The 16,059-nt window shown below is 38.0% G+C and overlaps 1 protein-coding gene across 2 annotated transcripts in view; it reads right to left on the bottom strand.

The window, feature by feature from the left end:
• PRKCE (protein kinase C epsilon) overlaps window positions 1-16,059 on the bottom strand; it is a 287,813-nt gene that overhangs the window by 180,902 nt on the left and 90,852 nt on the right. For both annotated transcript variants that reach the window (XM_042051563.1, XM_042051562.1), the window contains exon 2: window positions 7,671-7,734. In XM_042051563.1, coding sequence (XP_041907497.1) covers window positions 7,671-7,734 — 64 coding nt within the window. The remainder of the gene's footprint in view (window positions 1-7,670; window positions 7,735-16,059) is intronic.

Raw genomic sequence — 16,059 nt, 5'->3', positions numbered from 1 at the left:
CCCTACCTCCATAAAACCAGAGCTTCAAAGGAAATAGGTCCTCAGCTGATACACTACAAAAGGAGTTTTGAAAAGGAAGATTGTGGTTAAGTTTGTTGTTGTTAAGTTTGTTAGTTGTTTTTCTGTTAAAGCAGGGAAGCCAGCAGAGGGAAAGCCGAAGAGCCAGTGTAGGACTCTACCTTTATCCAAGTTATGAAGAAAAAAGTGAAATTAGACCTTTAGATTGGAGTGCTCCTTACTGAGACTGAACAGAGCAGAGCAACCAATGTGTGCATGGTTTCTCTGACAGGGTATTTTGCTTTACCATAGGAAGAGAAAAGCTATACAATATTGGCACTTCAAACCCTGTATCTCCCTGAGCACACAATATTCTCAAGAACTTCTAGGGAAGCTGCATTTGTAGAAGATCTCTAAATTGCAAAACTACATGAATCAAGTGACTGAAGACAGAAACCATCCAGTTAGCACTGCTGGTTCACCACTGTCCTGTTCACGTAGTTTCAGATTATTTTAGCTTCCAGCAAAGGCCCCAGCCTTGAGTCTAAAAATGTAATGTTCAAGTGCCTTGCTGAGTCTCAGTAAATAGTTTCCCAGACGTCAAACAGCATCCTTACTTCACAGATACCTTACATTTTACCACTGGAAGACTGCTTGCCCCACAACAGGTCCTTTTGTGAAGTTCCTTTCTGCTCCACCTACAGCTCTGGAAAAGCTACAGAGGCTACTTGGGTCCCCCTCAGAGATCCACACTGACTAAACTACTGACTCTCCTCAGAATCCCTAGGGGCCTAAGACATTTCCAACACTCAGCTTCCTCTCAGACATTAACATACAGAGAAAGGTAAGAATATGTGTGAGTTGAATGTTCAAGCAATTTTGGGTGGCAAAATAAGAGATAAGGTTTTTAATAGTGAAGCTATTAAAAGACTCTGTGACTCTTTTTTTCCATGTGTTTACTATAAGAGCATGGGTTATTAAAAACTAGGTTCTCCATCCAGTCTCATTTAAAAACAAACAAACAAAAATAATCTAGTAAAGATGTAACATTTACAAACAAGTGGTTAAAACTGCAAAGAGAAAACTACTACAATAAAGAAGGTTGACTCCTTTGTTGAAATCTTAAAATGCAATTACTTGCAGTGAAAAGCTGGTGATTAACTTGAACCTTTTGAGAGAGATGCCACTGCCAGGAGGAATAGCAAAGGTGGACTAGAGATACATCCTGATGAAGGGATCAATCAGTGGAAATAAAGAAAAATGTGTACCTTCTGAGAAGGTTTCTGAGAAATTGAGAAATGTTTCCACAAAGAAAAGTGACCTGCTCTTCACCTACCAGAAGAATATTCAGGTCTGAGGTCTATCTACCTAGTCATAATAATAGAAATTCTGGACAAACCCAAGGATTCTTTCACTGCCTATTCAGCACCTTAGGATCAGCAGCTGAGGGTTCCAAGGAACTGACAAACAGCCTGTCCAAGTTGTATTCATAATAAAAGATATTAGTGAAAGAAACCACTACTCTTCAGTAACACAAATTCCTGAAACAACCAAGCAAAAATGCTCCCTGATTTAGACTTTGAGATTTCTGATTAAGCACCTTCCACTATTCTCTGTTCAGACAGCAACTGGCACAACCAGATTTCATTCACTGAGCCCTTACAGAACAAGAAGCATAATTAATGATGACAATGACAACTACAAGTACTTCAAGGAAAAGCACTGGCAAAGAGATACAATAGGAATTGTAGAGAAAGTTTTTATCCTGTGGGATCTTTTCTATGAACAGATTTTTGCAAAAGGATGCTACAACATGGAACAGAAATACAATTTTTCTTGCTGTATCAATTCTACCAAAGTTGAATGCCTGAAACAAATCCTCTGGATATATTGATTAACAAGCTGTATCTATGGTATAGATCTATCAAGTATGGGACACAAAAATGGCATTATGAATCATTGCTTCTACTGATACTTTATTCATGCAGACCTTCTGTCCTGACATGCCAATCAACAATAACCATATTTGCAAACCTAAGAGCCTTGAAGTAAATGAGCTAAGAAGAATGGGAAAACCTCTTACAAACTCATGTATTTTGAATTACATGCTAAATACATAACCTGGTGCAGTCAGAATTCTAAGGACTGTTTTGTTGGCTATTTCAATGCAAAAAGGACAAATAATAAACCTAAACAAAATGTTTTGCATTCACAAAATACCACGACTTCAGCTAGCAGGCCTTATCGTAAAATGTCACCTTATGTTCTTCATCTTGTGAAACTTTAGTATCTTACAAGCAGATGAATCTGAAGATGAATGTACTGGAAGCTGTGGTGTTTTATTGCAATTCAACTGCCCACTGTAAAATGGGGAATTTGTGATTGTATAGAAAGACAATTCCATAATGCAAATTATAACATCTAACAATGATAAATAACCACTTCAATTGATTAGACATAAAACATAGAGTTTTGAATAGTTCTTAAATTTTTATTACATGTTACTTAAAATAAACGCAGCTAAGAAAAAAAACCTAACATGTCAAGGCCATTCTGAAGTCATCCACAGTTGATTTAGTATTGACAAATTTCAAATGGTAACTTAATTCCTAAGTTGGCAGAAAGCTACTCTAAGTAACTGTATATGTTTGCGTCCCACATAAACCAGTAACTCCAAAGAAAGAAGAAATGTACAATGACAAATGCACCAGGCAGGTCACAAGCTGTTAAATATAGCAGCACCTGTCTTTCAGTATATATAAAACTGACTTTGCTGAAAATGTTTTTAATCATTCCTCAGGCAATTTACCTTTCTTACCCACTTGCTGGCCATCTGTTACTCCAGTTTTTAAATCAAATCATTGTGTCATCGTATTAGTTAAGTTTTAAACTTTCAGCCTGCATTTAGATCTTAATCAGATATACTGGAGCTCTTAAGTATTTATCAAATAATTCAAAAAACTTTAATTACAAAACGCTATAAGAACTAAAAGAAAAAGATGAAAAAATAGATGTAAAGACATTGCCAAAGCATGCCAATAAAACAGTCAGTGAGTGCACTTCAGCATAGAAATACTGCATACGCTACAGCAACACTGCATTAATAGAGAAAATCAATATGACCTTGCACAACAAGCAGCCCTAAGAAATGAGTAAGACAGCAAGTCTTGCAGATTCTCCTGTTCACTGACAGGTTGATACACAGACACAACTTTCTCCATAGCCCAGGCAGAAGTTCAAGATACAAGACTAAAAGCCAGTGCGACCATTAGATCCAGTTTGCAAAATAACAGAGAATAAATACAATGGATCTTTTCCAAGCTAATTCCTTTCTACAAACACCAGTCTACTATAAACTTTGTTTTTCTTATAACTGCATACATAAAGGGGAGTCACCAAATGTTTACTTAATAGCAGAATTGACTGATTACATGCTTTGAAAGAATGACAAACTATTTCGGTAGAATAACAACAACAGCAGCCACCCACACTTGGATTTGGCCTCCCAAAAGCAAGCTATCGGAAATACTTGCTCTTAAAGATGCTATGTGCTTGCATATGGCATAGTACATATTTATGTACCAAATTCCAATAAACCTATGTAACAAATTCCAACTCATAGTATTGGATGCTGTGTCAGGTTCTGAGAAGCCACATTCTGCATTTGTCTGTTTGACCAAAGGGATTTGTTTTTGAAATACCCCTTAAAGTTCTGAGTGGGCAGTTACTTAAAAACACCTAAAGAAATCCAACCAAAGTATGAAAATTATTAAAAAGAAATTATAAATAGAACTTTAATGATTAACTGTTGCAGTTATTTTAGGCAGTGAATAGACACCTTAGTGCATATCTACATTTGGGAAGTTTCCACTGATACAGCTGCTTCCATTCACAGAAAACACATATAGATTTACTCTAAATGCACAGACTCCTTTTAAATAAAGTAAATCTACAGAGGGTAAATAACCCTGCAGATCAATTTTGGCAAAGGAAGTGTAAAGACGTGACTCACAGGTGTTAGAGAAATACTGCTTACATAGTTTCAAATGGAGAATTAAAAAAACTTATTTTAAGAGCTGTTTTCTCACCCTCTTCCTATGTCAACATCACCAAAATGATGAAGTATTTTGCAGAACTGATTTGGAAGCACAATATGGAAATCTTCATGTTTTAGCAGAAAAATTTAAATCCTAACTTTCGAGAACATCACCGTCCGTGTGACAAACAGTTTATTTAGCATTTTCTTTTCAGTATGTGGGATGGACAGTTCCTACTACAGAATTTACAAAAGGTTGCTAAAATAAATAGTTACTCACCATCCCTATCAGTGCAGTACAAACATTCAGAAACTATAAGCAGGCTCCAAAACAGGCTTAGTGTAAAAAGATGATGATAAAAACACTCCTCTTGAGCTTGTTGTTGTTCTTGTAAAGGCTTTTTATGTAGCTTGATTTCCACTTCTCAGACTTTAGCATTTATGTTTTTCAATCTTTTTCTGCTTTAAAGACTAGAACTGAACAGAAGCAAGTTCTAGAAAATTATTTTTTCAGAACAAATCAGAAGTCCCTGAAATTTGAACAATCCATTGGAAACTGCAAGTAGCAAAGCCAGCGACTTTACCATTCTTTCTATAATTCCACATAAAAATATTGGCCAGAGGCTGATATTGATATGCTAGGGTGGCTCTCAACAAGTCTGTCTCTGCCTAGGGAGAGGCAGAAGTACCTGCCCTTGTAATCTACCACATTTCCATCTGTTCTTCTGCTCACCTAAGCCACTAAAGTCCATGAATGATTCAGTTTACACAACGAGGGGAGGAGGAACAGGAATTGTGTGCTTTTGTTGAGGAAGTCAGCTTATAACAATGAAATGTTTTCATTGTTTTGCCATACAAATGCAAATAGTGCAGAGGGATAAGCAATCTGGCAGCTGGGACTAAGCAGCAATTGAATTTTAAGAGGGATATGGTAACAACATAAGCTTACTTTCAATTTATATACCAATTTAGTCATCACATAAAGGCTCGCTTGGGAAATTAGGACTTTTGTCTTTTAGAGGCAGTGCAGTAGAGAACAATGCTCTTTGTCCATATTAATGGATTGAACTAATCTTAAGTCAATTATATCAAAAGAGAATTTGGATATGTCTGACAGAGCTTTTAGAAGTGCCAAATAACTGAAGCTACGTTACTGACTGCTGGTAACTAGAAACCTGCTTGCATCACACAGGAGAAACAAGCCAGATTTTCATTACAAGACAAGAGTGCTTGGTGCATATAGAGTACATTCCTGCAAGAAACATGCAACTTGATTGCTTCCTCCAGTTAAAATTGTTGCTATGAGTATTTTTATTTTCATAAATTGCCAATTTTCCCCTCCAAAATTCCAGTTAAAATTGTTGCTATGAGTATTTCTATTTTCATAAATTGCCAATTTTGCCCCTCCAAAATTCCAGGTGAAACAGTGATACCAATTTGTGCACCATGTACTCTTGCTATTCACAGTGAAGACTGGAGTGCAAAAACAAGCTCCTGGCTCAGAAATTTGGTCAAGACTAGCAATCAATTCAACCAACCCTGGCCACTCAAAAGTGATGCACTTAGTATAACTTTATGTTCCTTTTATATTCAAGAAATACAGATCTACTACAATGAACTGATCCATTGAAATTCATAAAATACCCCTCAGATACATTCTCTTTACATACATATATATGTATGTATACGTAAAATGAAAGAGGTATTTTTGAAACACATAGAATAAGCTACTCCTCTTGTGGTCTAGGTGCTTCTGTTCACTACACGAGGATGCAAACAGTTGTTAAGTTAAATTAGGTGCTTCAGTAACATAGCTAAATATCCAAAATTATTTAGGCCACAGCCCTAATAAAACAGTCCAATAATAGGATTTCACAGTACCGCTAACAAAACACTATAAAAATGGTTTACAAACAGTTCTACAAACCTGCTCCACTTTCCTTTGTGAGTAAAACCATAACCCTCCTAGAGAATTTTGCAATACTTCTACACAACACTTTCCCACAGTTATTTAATTGCATGGGAAAGCTCTAAACATGTACAAGTTCTATTGCATTTTGTAAGTGCACCAACCTCTCTAAATTGCTACCAAATACACCTCAAGTAAACCCTCTTGGTCTTCCTGAGGGCTTCCCATAAGTATTTCATAAACTGTCTTCCCTCACTGGCCTGTTCCCATTTGAGTTCCCCTCCAATGCTACCTGTAGCAACACAAATTTCTTTCCAAGCACCTTTTGAGTGTCACCATTTGGGTAATGCACCACATAATAAAGGACACATTAGGATAGCCATTTTTTACTCTCCTCTGGAAAAAGTTAGAGAGTTTTAAACAACTTTTGAAGAACCACATAACACCATTCTTCCTGCCCTTTGACAGTCTGACACACCTGAATGCATCTTGGGATGAAATAGTAACAGTAGGCTCACCTGGGTATCAATTAGCTATCAGTGGAAGGCTGGAAGAACATCTACCTGCCCTGTGACAGAATCACACCAATGCCTTTAACCATATTTCAGTTGATCACTGTCATGCCAGTCAGAAAGATATGTGGAAACTACTATTCAATTGATATTTTCTTCAATATGCAGGAAGAAAAAAGGTAAAGCATATCTTATGTGGGTACAAAAAAGAGGCTATAAGATAAAGTTTAAATAGTAGTTTCCTTTGTTTTTAAAATTCAGGATTTATAGCAATATGTGCTTTTGCAAGCTACTGCTAGTAGCTGGTCAGAGTGCAGCAATTCATTACAAAGAACAGAAAGATAAACATGCTCTTCCGCTGTTTCTCCACTGTGCCAGGCAAAATAATTTCATTTCATAGCATTTTTGGTTTCAGCTCCTGTCAGGGTTCATGTGAATCTTCTTTATGTACTGTGAACTGACGATAACCTCATTTAACTGAACTCTATGAGCTTCTGGGGGAAGCTGATCAAAGCTGATTGCTGGACATAATTTAAGGTAATCAATCACGTAGGCCATTTCGGCAGATCAGGCTGTCACCAAGTGCATGACTAAGACATACAGATTTGCTTCTTCATAAATTCTCTTATTCCTACCATATATCACTTGACTGTTTAAAGTAAGCAGCAGAAAATTATTTTTAGAATTTTTCTTAAGAATGTAATAAATACTTCTCTTCCATATTTGGCACTTTTGCCAGCATGTAAGTGGTGTGTCATAAAAATGAAAATACCTCATGTAATTACAACATTTCAGTCATTACTTTACTTGAAAAAGAAAGTATTTAGTGGAAAAATACCAACTATTAGAATAATTTAAAAAGCAAATAAACTCCTGTCCCTCATCTTTGACACCTTATCCTTTCTACCTACATAATGGTTAGCATTCTTTCAAAAATTAAAGAACTTGGAAGTTTCCTCTGGAATTAGTACTACTAAAATATGGTAATTCCATTACTGTCCTTTTAGCTGGTATTGTTACCATTAGTGATTAACAGGGTAAGATGAAGTCCAACTGCTTATTGACTCAAAGGCAGAGATCAAAATGCGTTCATTTTAACTTGAGCTCATACACATTTAAGAGGACATCAGCACACACCTCTTCTACTATTTTCACTGCAGAGACCCTTGGAGATTTCATTCATGGAAGAGTAAGATAAAATATTTAAAGTCCCTACCTTCACCTGACGATCCTGAAAGGTCTATGATGACATACACTCTCCCTTCTGGCTCCAAGTCAATCTGTAATCAAGAAGAGAAAAAGAAAAAAAGAAAAAAACAAACTTAGAACGGCTCCCAAAGCAAGTGACTGCACATCAGGAAACACGAAGTTTCCAAACTTCACACAGCCAAGGTGTAGGCAGGACACATTCACTACCAACAGTCTCCTTTTGCAAAGAGATGTTGAGGACCCTGCACCTTCAATGGAATAAAAAAGAAGTATGCACGCTTGGAAAGTTTGAGCTCAGTGAATTTTACATATCAAATATGTAATGTACTGTTCTGACATACGTTAGCACCACTATTTTCAAGGAAGTTAAAAAGTGCTGCTACAATTGAGTAACTTTTTTTACTGTAATGTATACTGAGCCCGGATATGCAAATGTGGAAAACAACACTGTGACAGCAAGACAGATCAGCTCTGGTCACAGAATGGGGGAAATGAACACACACAGCTCATACAGCCGGCTAACACGTGTTTATAATACTCCTTTTGTATCCCCACTGGGAGAAAGAAATGCATGCTTTATCCTCCTTTTCTGAAACACAAAATTTGTTTATTTCTGCACCATTCTGCTAGATTTTAAAGAGTCTTTGCCCATGTGGAGATCACTTTCACTCAGCATGAAATACAGGTGCTCAGTATCAAGCTGCTGTACTTCCAAGATTTCACAGGCTATGGGAATAAGCTTTGGTAAGTTTAGGCACCACAATGAAGAGCTTATTACAGATCTTCCTGTATTTTATCACAAGTTTCATCAGCAAATCTAAATATTGCTGGATTTTGAGTATCTTAATGGGACACAAGAAATTAAAAACTATTTTTGCTGCAACACACCTCTCAAAAATTAAACTGTAACTAAAACATTTTGTTATCAGTAGCTTGTACTGTGACATAGCAGTTGTCACATGATTTCAGAGACTGAGTGATGTGACATTGTGTTCATTAATACCATATTTTCAACCTATTTTAGTAGGAAAACCACACAGATAAAATTGCAAGGGGCCTTGTCTGCCAGGACCTGTCCTGCATCCCACTGCTCCAGATGGGAGTGGGTGGTCAAGGAAGCACCAGGGCAGCCCCAGCCTGTCCATCAGACCCATCGCTGGGAATGGGGGCAGCCCAGGGCCGGACCCAGGCAGGGATGTGTGCTCTTCTCTCACAGCAAAACCCCCAGAACTTGCCCAATGCTTCTGGTACTCTGAGGCAACCAGTCACAGAGGTTGTGGCTGGGAACAGGCGCTCTCTCCTCCCTCCTCATCGCAGCCTCCTCTCCCTCCACACCTCCTGCTCTGCCACAGCAGGGGAAGGTGGCCTTGCCTCCCCTGTGCCAGCAAACAACACTGAGCTGACCCCCTCCTGTCACAAGGGACATCAGGGTACAGCACTAGGCCAGCAGGAGGTGAGAACTGGGAGATCACCAATTCACCCTAATAACTTGAGAGACCAACCTGTAGGTCTTCACAAATTAGCAAGTAAATGAGGAAGGGGACACCAGAACACCGGGCTATGCCAGGCTTTGCTGGCCTACATTCAGTGGGCAGCCCTATGGGGCCACCTGTTTTGTCTCCAGGTTTCTCTTATCACCCGAGAGGACTTTACAGGAGAGGCTTTTTCTCATCTTTTGGGGCATGGTTGCTGAATGCATCAGGATGATGCAAGCTCCTCCTCCCACTGACCACCTCCTCACAGAGATGCTTCTCTGTCCTTCAAGACAAGGCTGGGAGAGGAGCTCACAGGTCCAGCTGATGTCATCGGACCAACAGATCAAGAAAATTATCTCAGCAGCTGTATTGTAAATAGACCAGGCAGGAAACAGTGTTAGCAAGGCCAGGGGTTACTCAAGGGAGAGGAAAATGAAAGTGTGGTTGTCTGGTTTTTTACAAGTAATAGTGTTGAATATTCGAAAAATACATTTTTAACAATTTCTGAATTGGCAGCATTGAGTTTTGTGGGGGAGTTTTTTGGGGGATTTTGGCTTTTTGTGTTTTGTTTTAAATAAAGCTGCTGATCTTCAAATACTGCTCCTCTCTCCCTTTGCCATTTTTAAATAAGAAAAATATTAGAAGATCAGAGGCACAGGTGCATGAATAGACTTTGATGTCTATGCTGAGGGAGGCTTTTGAAAAACTGCTATAGCACTCAACAGATGGCTGTATTAAAGACAGACATGTCTAATGCTGTGTTTGTATCAGCACTGTACACTGTTTGGTTAAGCTTTCAGTGAAATACTTTATGCAGTTCAAATCCCAGCGTGCATGCAAACACATAAACCCCCAACACCATCCCCACAGAAGAATCAGGCATCTGGACGAGTTACTGACCAGCAGCACAAAATCTCTGTTCTGCCCCTTTAATGACAACCAGCATTGGAAGCAACTCAGGAAAAAGACTGGAGGCCTGAAACCAAGTTTCCATTACCCAGCAAGTGGACTGTTTCAATTTACATTTTATTGGAAATGATGCTCAGCGATTTTGAATTGGAAATTTTGCTGATGCTCTAAGAAAAATGAACTATTTATAAAAGGAAGTCTCTTCTACAAAGACATCATGTTTCAGTCTTCATATGTTCTAATACCAATAAGAATGAAACGGACATATTTTTAGATTTATAAAACACTCACATTTCATTTCAGTGAGTACTTGCACTGACAGTCTTATCAGTCATAGGAATTAGTACTTGTGCCAGAAGCCAGCAGCTCAGCTATCTCAGCTGACTCTACATATGCAATGAACACCATAACAAAAACAGAATCCCCTAGACTGATAGGAACCCTTCTTTTCATCTCAGGTCTTTCATGTATCAAGCCAAACAGAGAAAAAAAAGACTGATTCAATCTTAATTACTCATTAAAAATGTCTAATTTAATGCCTAGAAACATAATGGCATAAATACCTCCAAAATAGACTACTAGAATATGCATGCTTTTTCTTTTCAATCTGTGCATTAAACTATGCTTAGACTCTGCAATGTCATTTTATAAATAAGTAAGAAAAGATGCATACAGCAAAATCTAAAGTTCCCATGCATTTTTCACCGAATGCCATGGAAGTGAAATATCCCTAGACACACGTAACCAGAAACAGAATGACTGGCCAAATTCAGCTGAATAGAACAGACATCCTTGAATGCACTGGAAATAGTCTGATCACGGCAATTCTGATTCCGACCCTTCTCCTTGACTAAAAATACTTCTCTCTGAATGCAGCCTAGCTTTTATACATGCAGAGAGAACTTATGAGGAGACATCTAAAAAGATGTTACTGTTCAAAAGGACAACAGGGAACAAGGCAAGATGCAAACTAAGGATGGGACAGAGGAGTTGATACAAGAGCAGCTTTGCTGTAAGCAAAATATGTACCTTGCACATATACATCACATTTTCCACATGCAGCAAAAAATGGAACTATCACAGAGCAAAATCTTTGATCACCAAAACATTTTATCCTGTTAGTGACCCATGCTATTGCTGTGACTTTTGTTGAAACACAGTTTTAGCGTATGCAAGTAACATTAATTAAAAAGGTAATTTAAACAACTTCTATATTGTTCAAATAACAACATGTGGCAGCATATTGAGATGAGTACAATCATTGCAGGAAAGCAGCACAGATCATCAAGAACTCCAGGCCTGAATAAAACCTATTAGTAGCCTGTTTCAGGGAACAAAAGGCAACCATCCATAAAACCAGACATACTTTCAGAGGAAAACCCATGTTGAAACCAAGGCCAAGCTTCAGCATATTGAAGGTATTTATATAGTTTCACAGTCATTAATGGATTTTATTTTCAACACCCTTCTGATACAGTTCCCCATCTGCAAAATGGGATACTCCCAAAGGCACAAGCGAGACTAAATGACTTTCTGGCAAGTCATAGAAGAAGTCTACGGTTAAACAAGAACTGAGCTCTGGTCTCTGGAAGCCCAGACTACTCACTGGACCATTCCTCCTATTCCTCAGTTAAGCTTCACTTTGTCAAACAACACACATTCTGTCTTCCAGCAGTATCAAACACTACCAAGAACTTTTTTTTTTCTCTTTTTTAGACAGCTTTAATGGGTACATATCTAGGAGGCAATTTCTTTTCTTTTTCATTCAGATAATATTCATCAGTAAAAAAAATACCAAACAAAGTATGCGGAAATATTTCTCTGCAGCATTTTCAATGGATCACAATTCTTGGGTAACTCTGGACTAATGCAAAATTTACTCAAACTATGCAGAAAATTGTGAAAATGGTCCAGCTTTTCGTCGTGGTTTGCTTTTTGCAAGTTTTTAACTCCTAAGTGTTCTGAAAAAACTGAGCCCTAAGCTCAGCTAGAAGTTCATCATTTTCCTCCTCTCAGGTGTAAGACATTAATTCCCCTCCTAAAAGTGTGAAACTTGGACAGAATTCTCTTAGACCAAGATTTTCTAAGGAAACCAAACACTCTCTCTAATCTTGAAAGGATGAGAAAGATTAGAATATGCTATGGAAATACTTGTGTTGCACTGATGCTTCGTATTTGAATATGAGTTAGATTTTATGTGCAGCCTGAATAATTCCATCAGCATTTGGGGGTGTTCTTTTCATTCCATTTAAAAGCATCAGCACAGATTTTGCATGCTCTATGGCACAAAGTGAGACCTATTGTAAGCAAATGACAAACTGTTGTCTGCAGTGGCTCAGTGTCCCACTGCCATAGGGTTTCCTTTGATCATAACAGAGTCCGTCAGCCACCTATGTTCCAACACAAGGACATCACCTGAGATTTCGTGCACTGTACTCATTTAAAAGCCAAGTTGTCTCAAGAGAAATTTAAGGACAGTCATTGACATGAATCCAGATCTGAAATAAAAAATGAGTAGACAAATGCATTTCTCATAACTGAACTTCCTAACGGCACAAAAGTTGAGTAAGTTTTACTCTGATCTTCCTTAGCTAGACAGAATATGAAACACGGCAAAACCCCTTCAAACCAAAAGCTGTTAAGGATTTTGGCAACAGTATAAACCTAAATGGACTGTATAAGCCACAGAAACAGAAAGAAATAAATCATAAAACCTGCTTTGCACCTCTTCTTGTGATGTTCTAGGATTATCTGATATTTGGGTAGCTTAAAGCCTAAACCTCCAAGCACATGATCTGTCACTGCAGATGGTTATTTGATTCATGTCAGACCTGGGAAGTCAGTATGTTTTAACCCTTCCTGAGTGCAGCATAACAAAGTTTCTTGTTGAACACACAGCTTCTCTCTGAAGAAGGAGGGAAGAGGTTGTGCTTTAAGTGCTGATAGCTGCAAAGGCTGAAGGGGGGGTGGTTTTTCTGTGCGCTGTTTTCAGAGGTATTTATCAATTTTGGTAAATATTATTTCCATGAAAATGCATATGAAAATCAGAACAGTTATAATCTAATAGAAAATGACTGGAAAATCTGTGCTGGTCTTTTGTTCTTTGGCCACAAGATTTTTCTGCTTCCATTTAAATAGCTAATAGAGCACATATTTTAAATTATTTAATAGAAAATAAAACATTAACATTGATGTTTTTCAATATAGCCAAAATGACTGCAGCCCAAGTAATTTTAAAACTTTCAAACCCACCGTGATTATTGGAACAGAAGCAAACTCTTGACCAAAGGAACAGCCAGAGGTATGATTAAACTTGCCAACTTACCCCAGCATTTACATCTGAATCCCTATCAAGCTCAACTGAAATGAACAGGTTTGCAATAAGCTCCATAAGGCCAGCAAAATAGCTGAGCAAATATTATTTATTAATAGTATCTGAAAATTAAGAATTTCACGTTACATCATTAATTACATGAGTAAACTTGACTTTCAAAATAAATTACCCAGAAAACATAGGGAGAAAACTTCCCCAGACTCTCCATTTACCTCTGTGATGTTTTTCATCCCACCAGCCGCTTGCTCTTCTGGCAAAGGCGGCAGGAAAATTTGGAGTCAGTGCACTGCTCCATTGTTCACAAATCTGCCTTTCATTATGAATGTTACGTATTTGATTATTATAATTAGAGAGAAACGCAACACAGCTTGCCCCATTGTAATTGACCACAATGATATACATAAAGGTTCAGAAATTTTGGCCACAGGGGATTCTATCAATTATTTACTCACACTCAAAAGTCAACCAAAAAAAAACAAAAAAAAAAAAAAAAAAAATCAAACATCTTGCATGACCCTACAGAAAACATCAAACACTTTGCAGTGCCAGACACATACACTGACATAATACAGAACAGCAGCAGGCAGGGAGAAACAAGATTCAGCTGAAATAACCACTGAACGACACCAATTCTAAACCAAGAATCCTTCCATCATTTAATAAAGCATATACTGATACTCAGCTGTGGTGTCCTGAATCACATGTGATTTGACCTTGGTGTTCTATGATCTGCTGTGCCCAAGGCCTCTGAGACACCAAAGGACGAGCACTTTTGAATGAGCAGCGACACATGCACGTGTGTTTGAGCACAAGCACATCTGCACTGTCAGAAGTAGTGTACTCATTTTTACGTATTAAAAGGACAAACAACTCTTACAGACCACTGTGCTGAGCCTAGGGTGTGCAGGGCTCATTTTCTGGTAGAATCCAGAAAGTGAACCTGGGCAGCTGGCTCTATTTACATGTAACAGACAGCAGAGCACTACGAATGACTGCAAAGGCATTGAGCAGCACGACCACAGAAGGGTCACTGCATGAAACCAAGTTTCTGACTATGATCTGAAGCAAGGAAGAGATCATCTTTACTTCTTTGAAAGCTTCAGGGAGTGGAGAGTATGTACAAGGTATTACCTATTACTACAGTATTTAAGTGTTATATGGCAAACTGTTTAGGGTTTCTAAACACGTACAATCACAATTCATGACAAAGGGAAATAAATCAATGAGAGAGAAATCTCTTCATGAGCAGAAGAATAAATCAATGACCTTAAGAGATAAGGCTGCCTAGACTAACCATTCCAGGCATTCTGCATGTGAACAGGTCCACAGAAACTCACTAGCATGAGTGTTTCAGACACAAGTGTGTGCTATTTGTTGGTTCATTTAACCCAGGACAGTTAATCTGATGATGCAAATGTGTCCCATTATTAAGCCTTATGAAGACAGGGGAATAAGCCAAAGTTATGTAGTATTTTTTCACTGTACTAAAACTGTATCTACACTAGAAATGGAGGTGGCATTATTTTAGCAATGGTAATGAAGATAAAATACAAGGAACCTACACAAGCCCAAAGACAACGTGAAGTACAATGTGTAAGAGCTAGTTAGGCTGAGCAACGCCCAACTAGACTCTGAGTGAACAGACAGTAAAACCCCCAACTGAACAAAAGCCTGCATAAAGCCATTCTCTTGAAACAGCTGCTAAATGTATTTCAAGAAAGAAAAGAAACTCTTCAGAGCAAAAGCACTTTCCCAAACAGATGGTTATTTGATTTAAGAATAAGGGAATTGCATTGTGTGGTAAGATCTGACCTGTAATTTCATCACAACGCTTTTCAAATGTATTTCTTAATGCACTAGTGCAGTGGCACTCTCCAAACCACAGGGAAATAATTAACTGTCACAAAGTATTTAAAACATGTTTGTTGTCTTGGCTTATGGGCATTTTTTAAAGTCATGCTACAGAACTGCAACCAGAAGGGAGCTTACCTATACACCCAGCAATAAAACACTGAAGAGGGAGTCAGGGCTGCTAGCACATAGTGGTTAGCCAATTACTACATGTCAAAAACTGATAAAGGCCCTCATATTACCTTACTACAGCACAATTTCAGACAACCACATGCTCATATGCTGAAGCCAAACTCATAGGTGGCACATTTGTTCAGTCTCAGAAATCCCCTAAACGTGATGATATTTGGAGTTTTTCCTAAATTACTTTAACCAGATATTTGGAGTTTCTCCTAAATTACAATAATATTTCCTCTGAGTAGACAACTTTTCAATGCTTTGCACAACCACCATGAAATATGTGTCTATATAAAAGTAAGTACATGAATTGACTCATCGTTTTCCTGGCCACACAAAACCGTTTTGGTGGACTGCATACTTTTTTCCTTAATTCCTTAAGTATTTTCCATATTTCCTCACATCCTTTAAGCAAGAATTTCTGCCTGAAGACTTACAGATTAAGATACCAAAGCAATGCTACCTATTTCCTATAAATATTTGTCAAAACACTCCTTGCACTCTCCTCCCGCCAGGTATACTCTGGAAACTCAAGGTGGTATATAGTAGGCAATATCCACATAGCATTTCTGTACAAAGAATAAAGGAAATAACTGTGCTGATTTTTAGACCTCAAATCAGGGATATTAACAGCTGAAAGATCCAAGACT

The sequence above is a fragment of the Corvus kubaryi genome, unplaced genomic scaffold (assembly GCF_017639235.1).
Source record: "Corvus kubaryi isolate FWS band 111438036 unplaced genomic scaffold, C.kubaryi_AGA036_p1.0 76, whole genome shotgun sequence".
In the NCBI taxonomy this organism is placed as follows: domain Eukaryota; kingdom Metazoa; phylum Chordata; class Aves; order Passeriformes; family Corvidae; genus Corvus; species Corvus kubaryi.
Note: the sequence above shows the minus strand (reverse complement) of the source record. Positions and strands in the feature narration are given on the sequence as shown.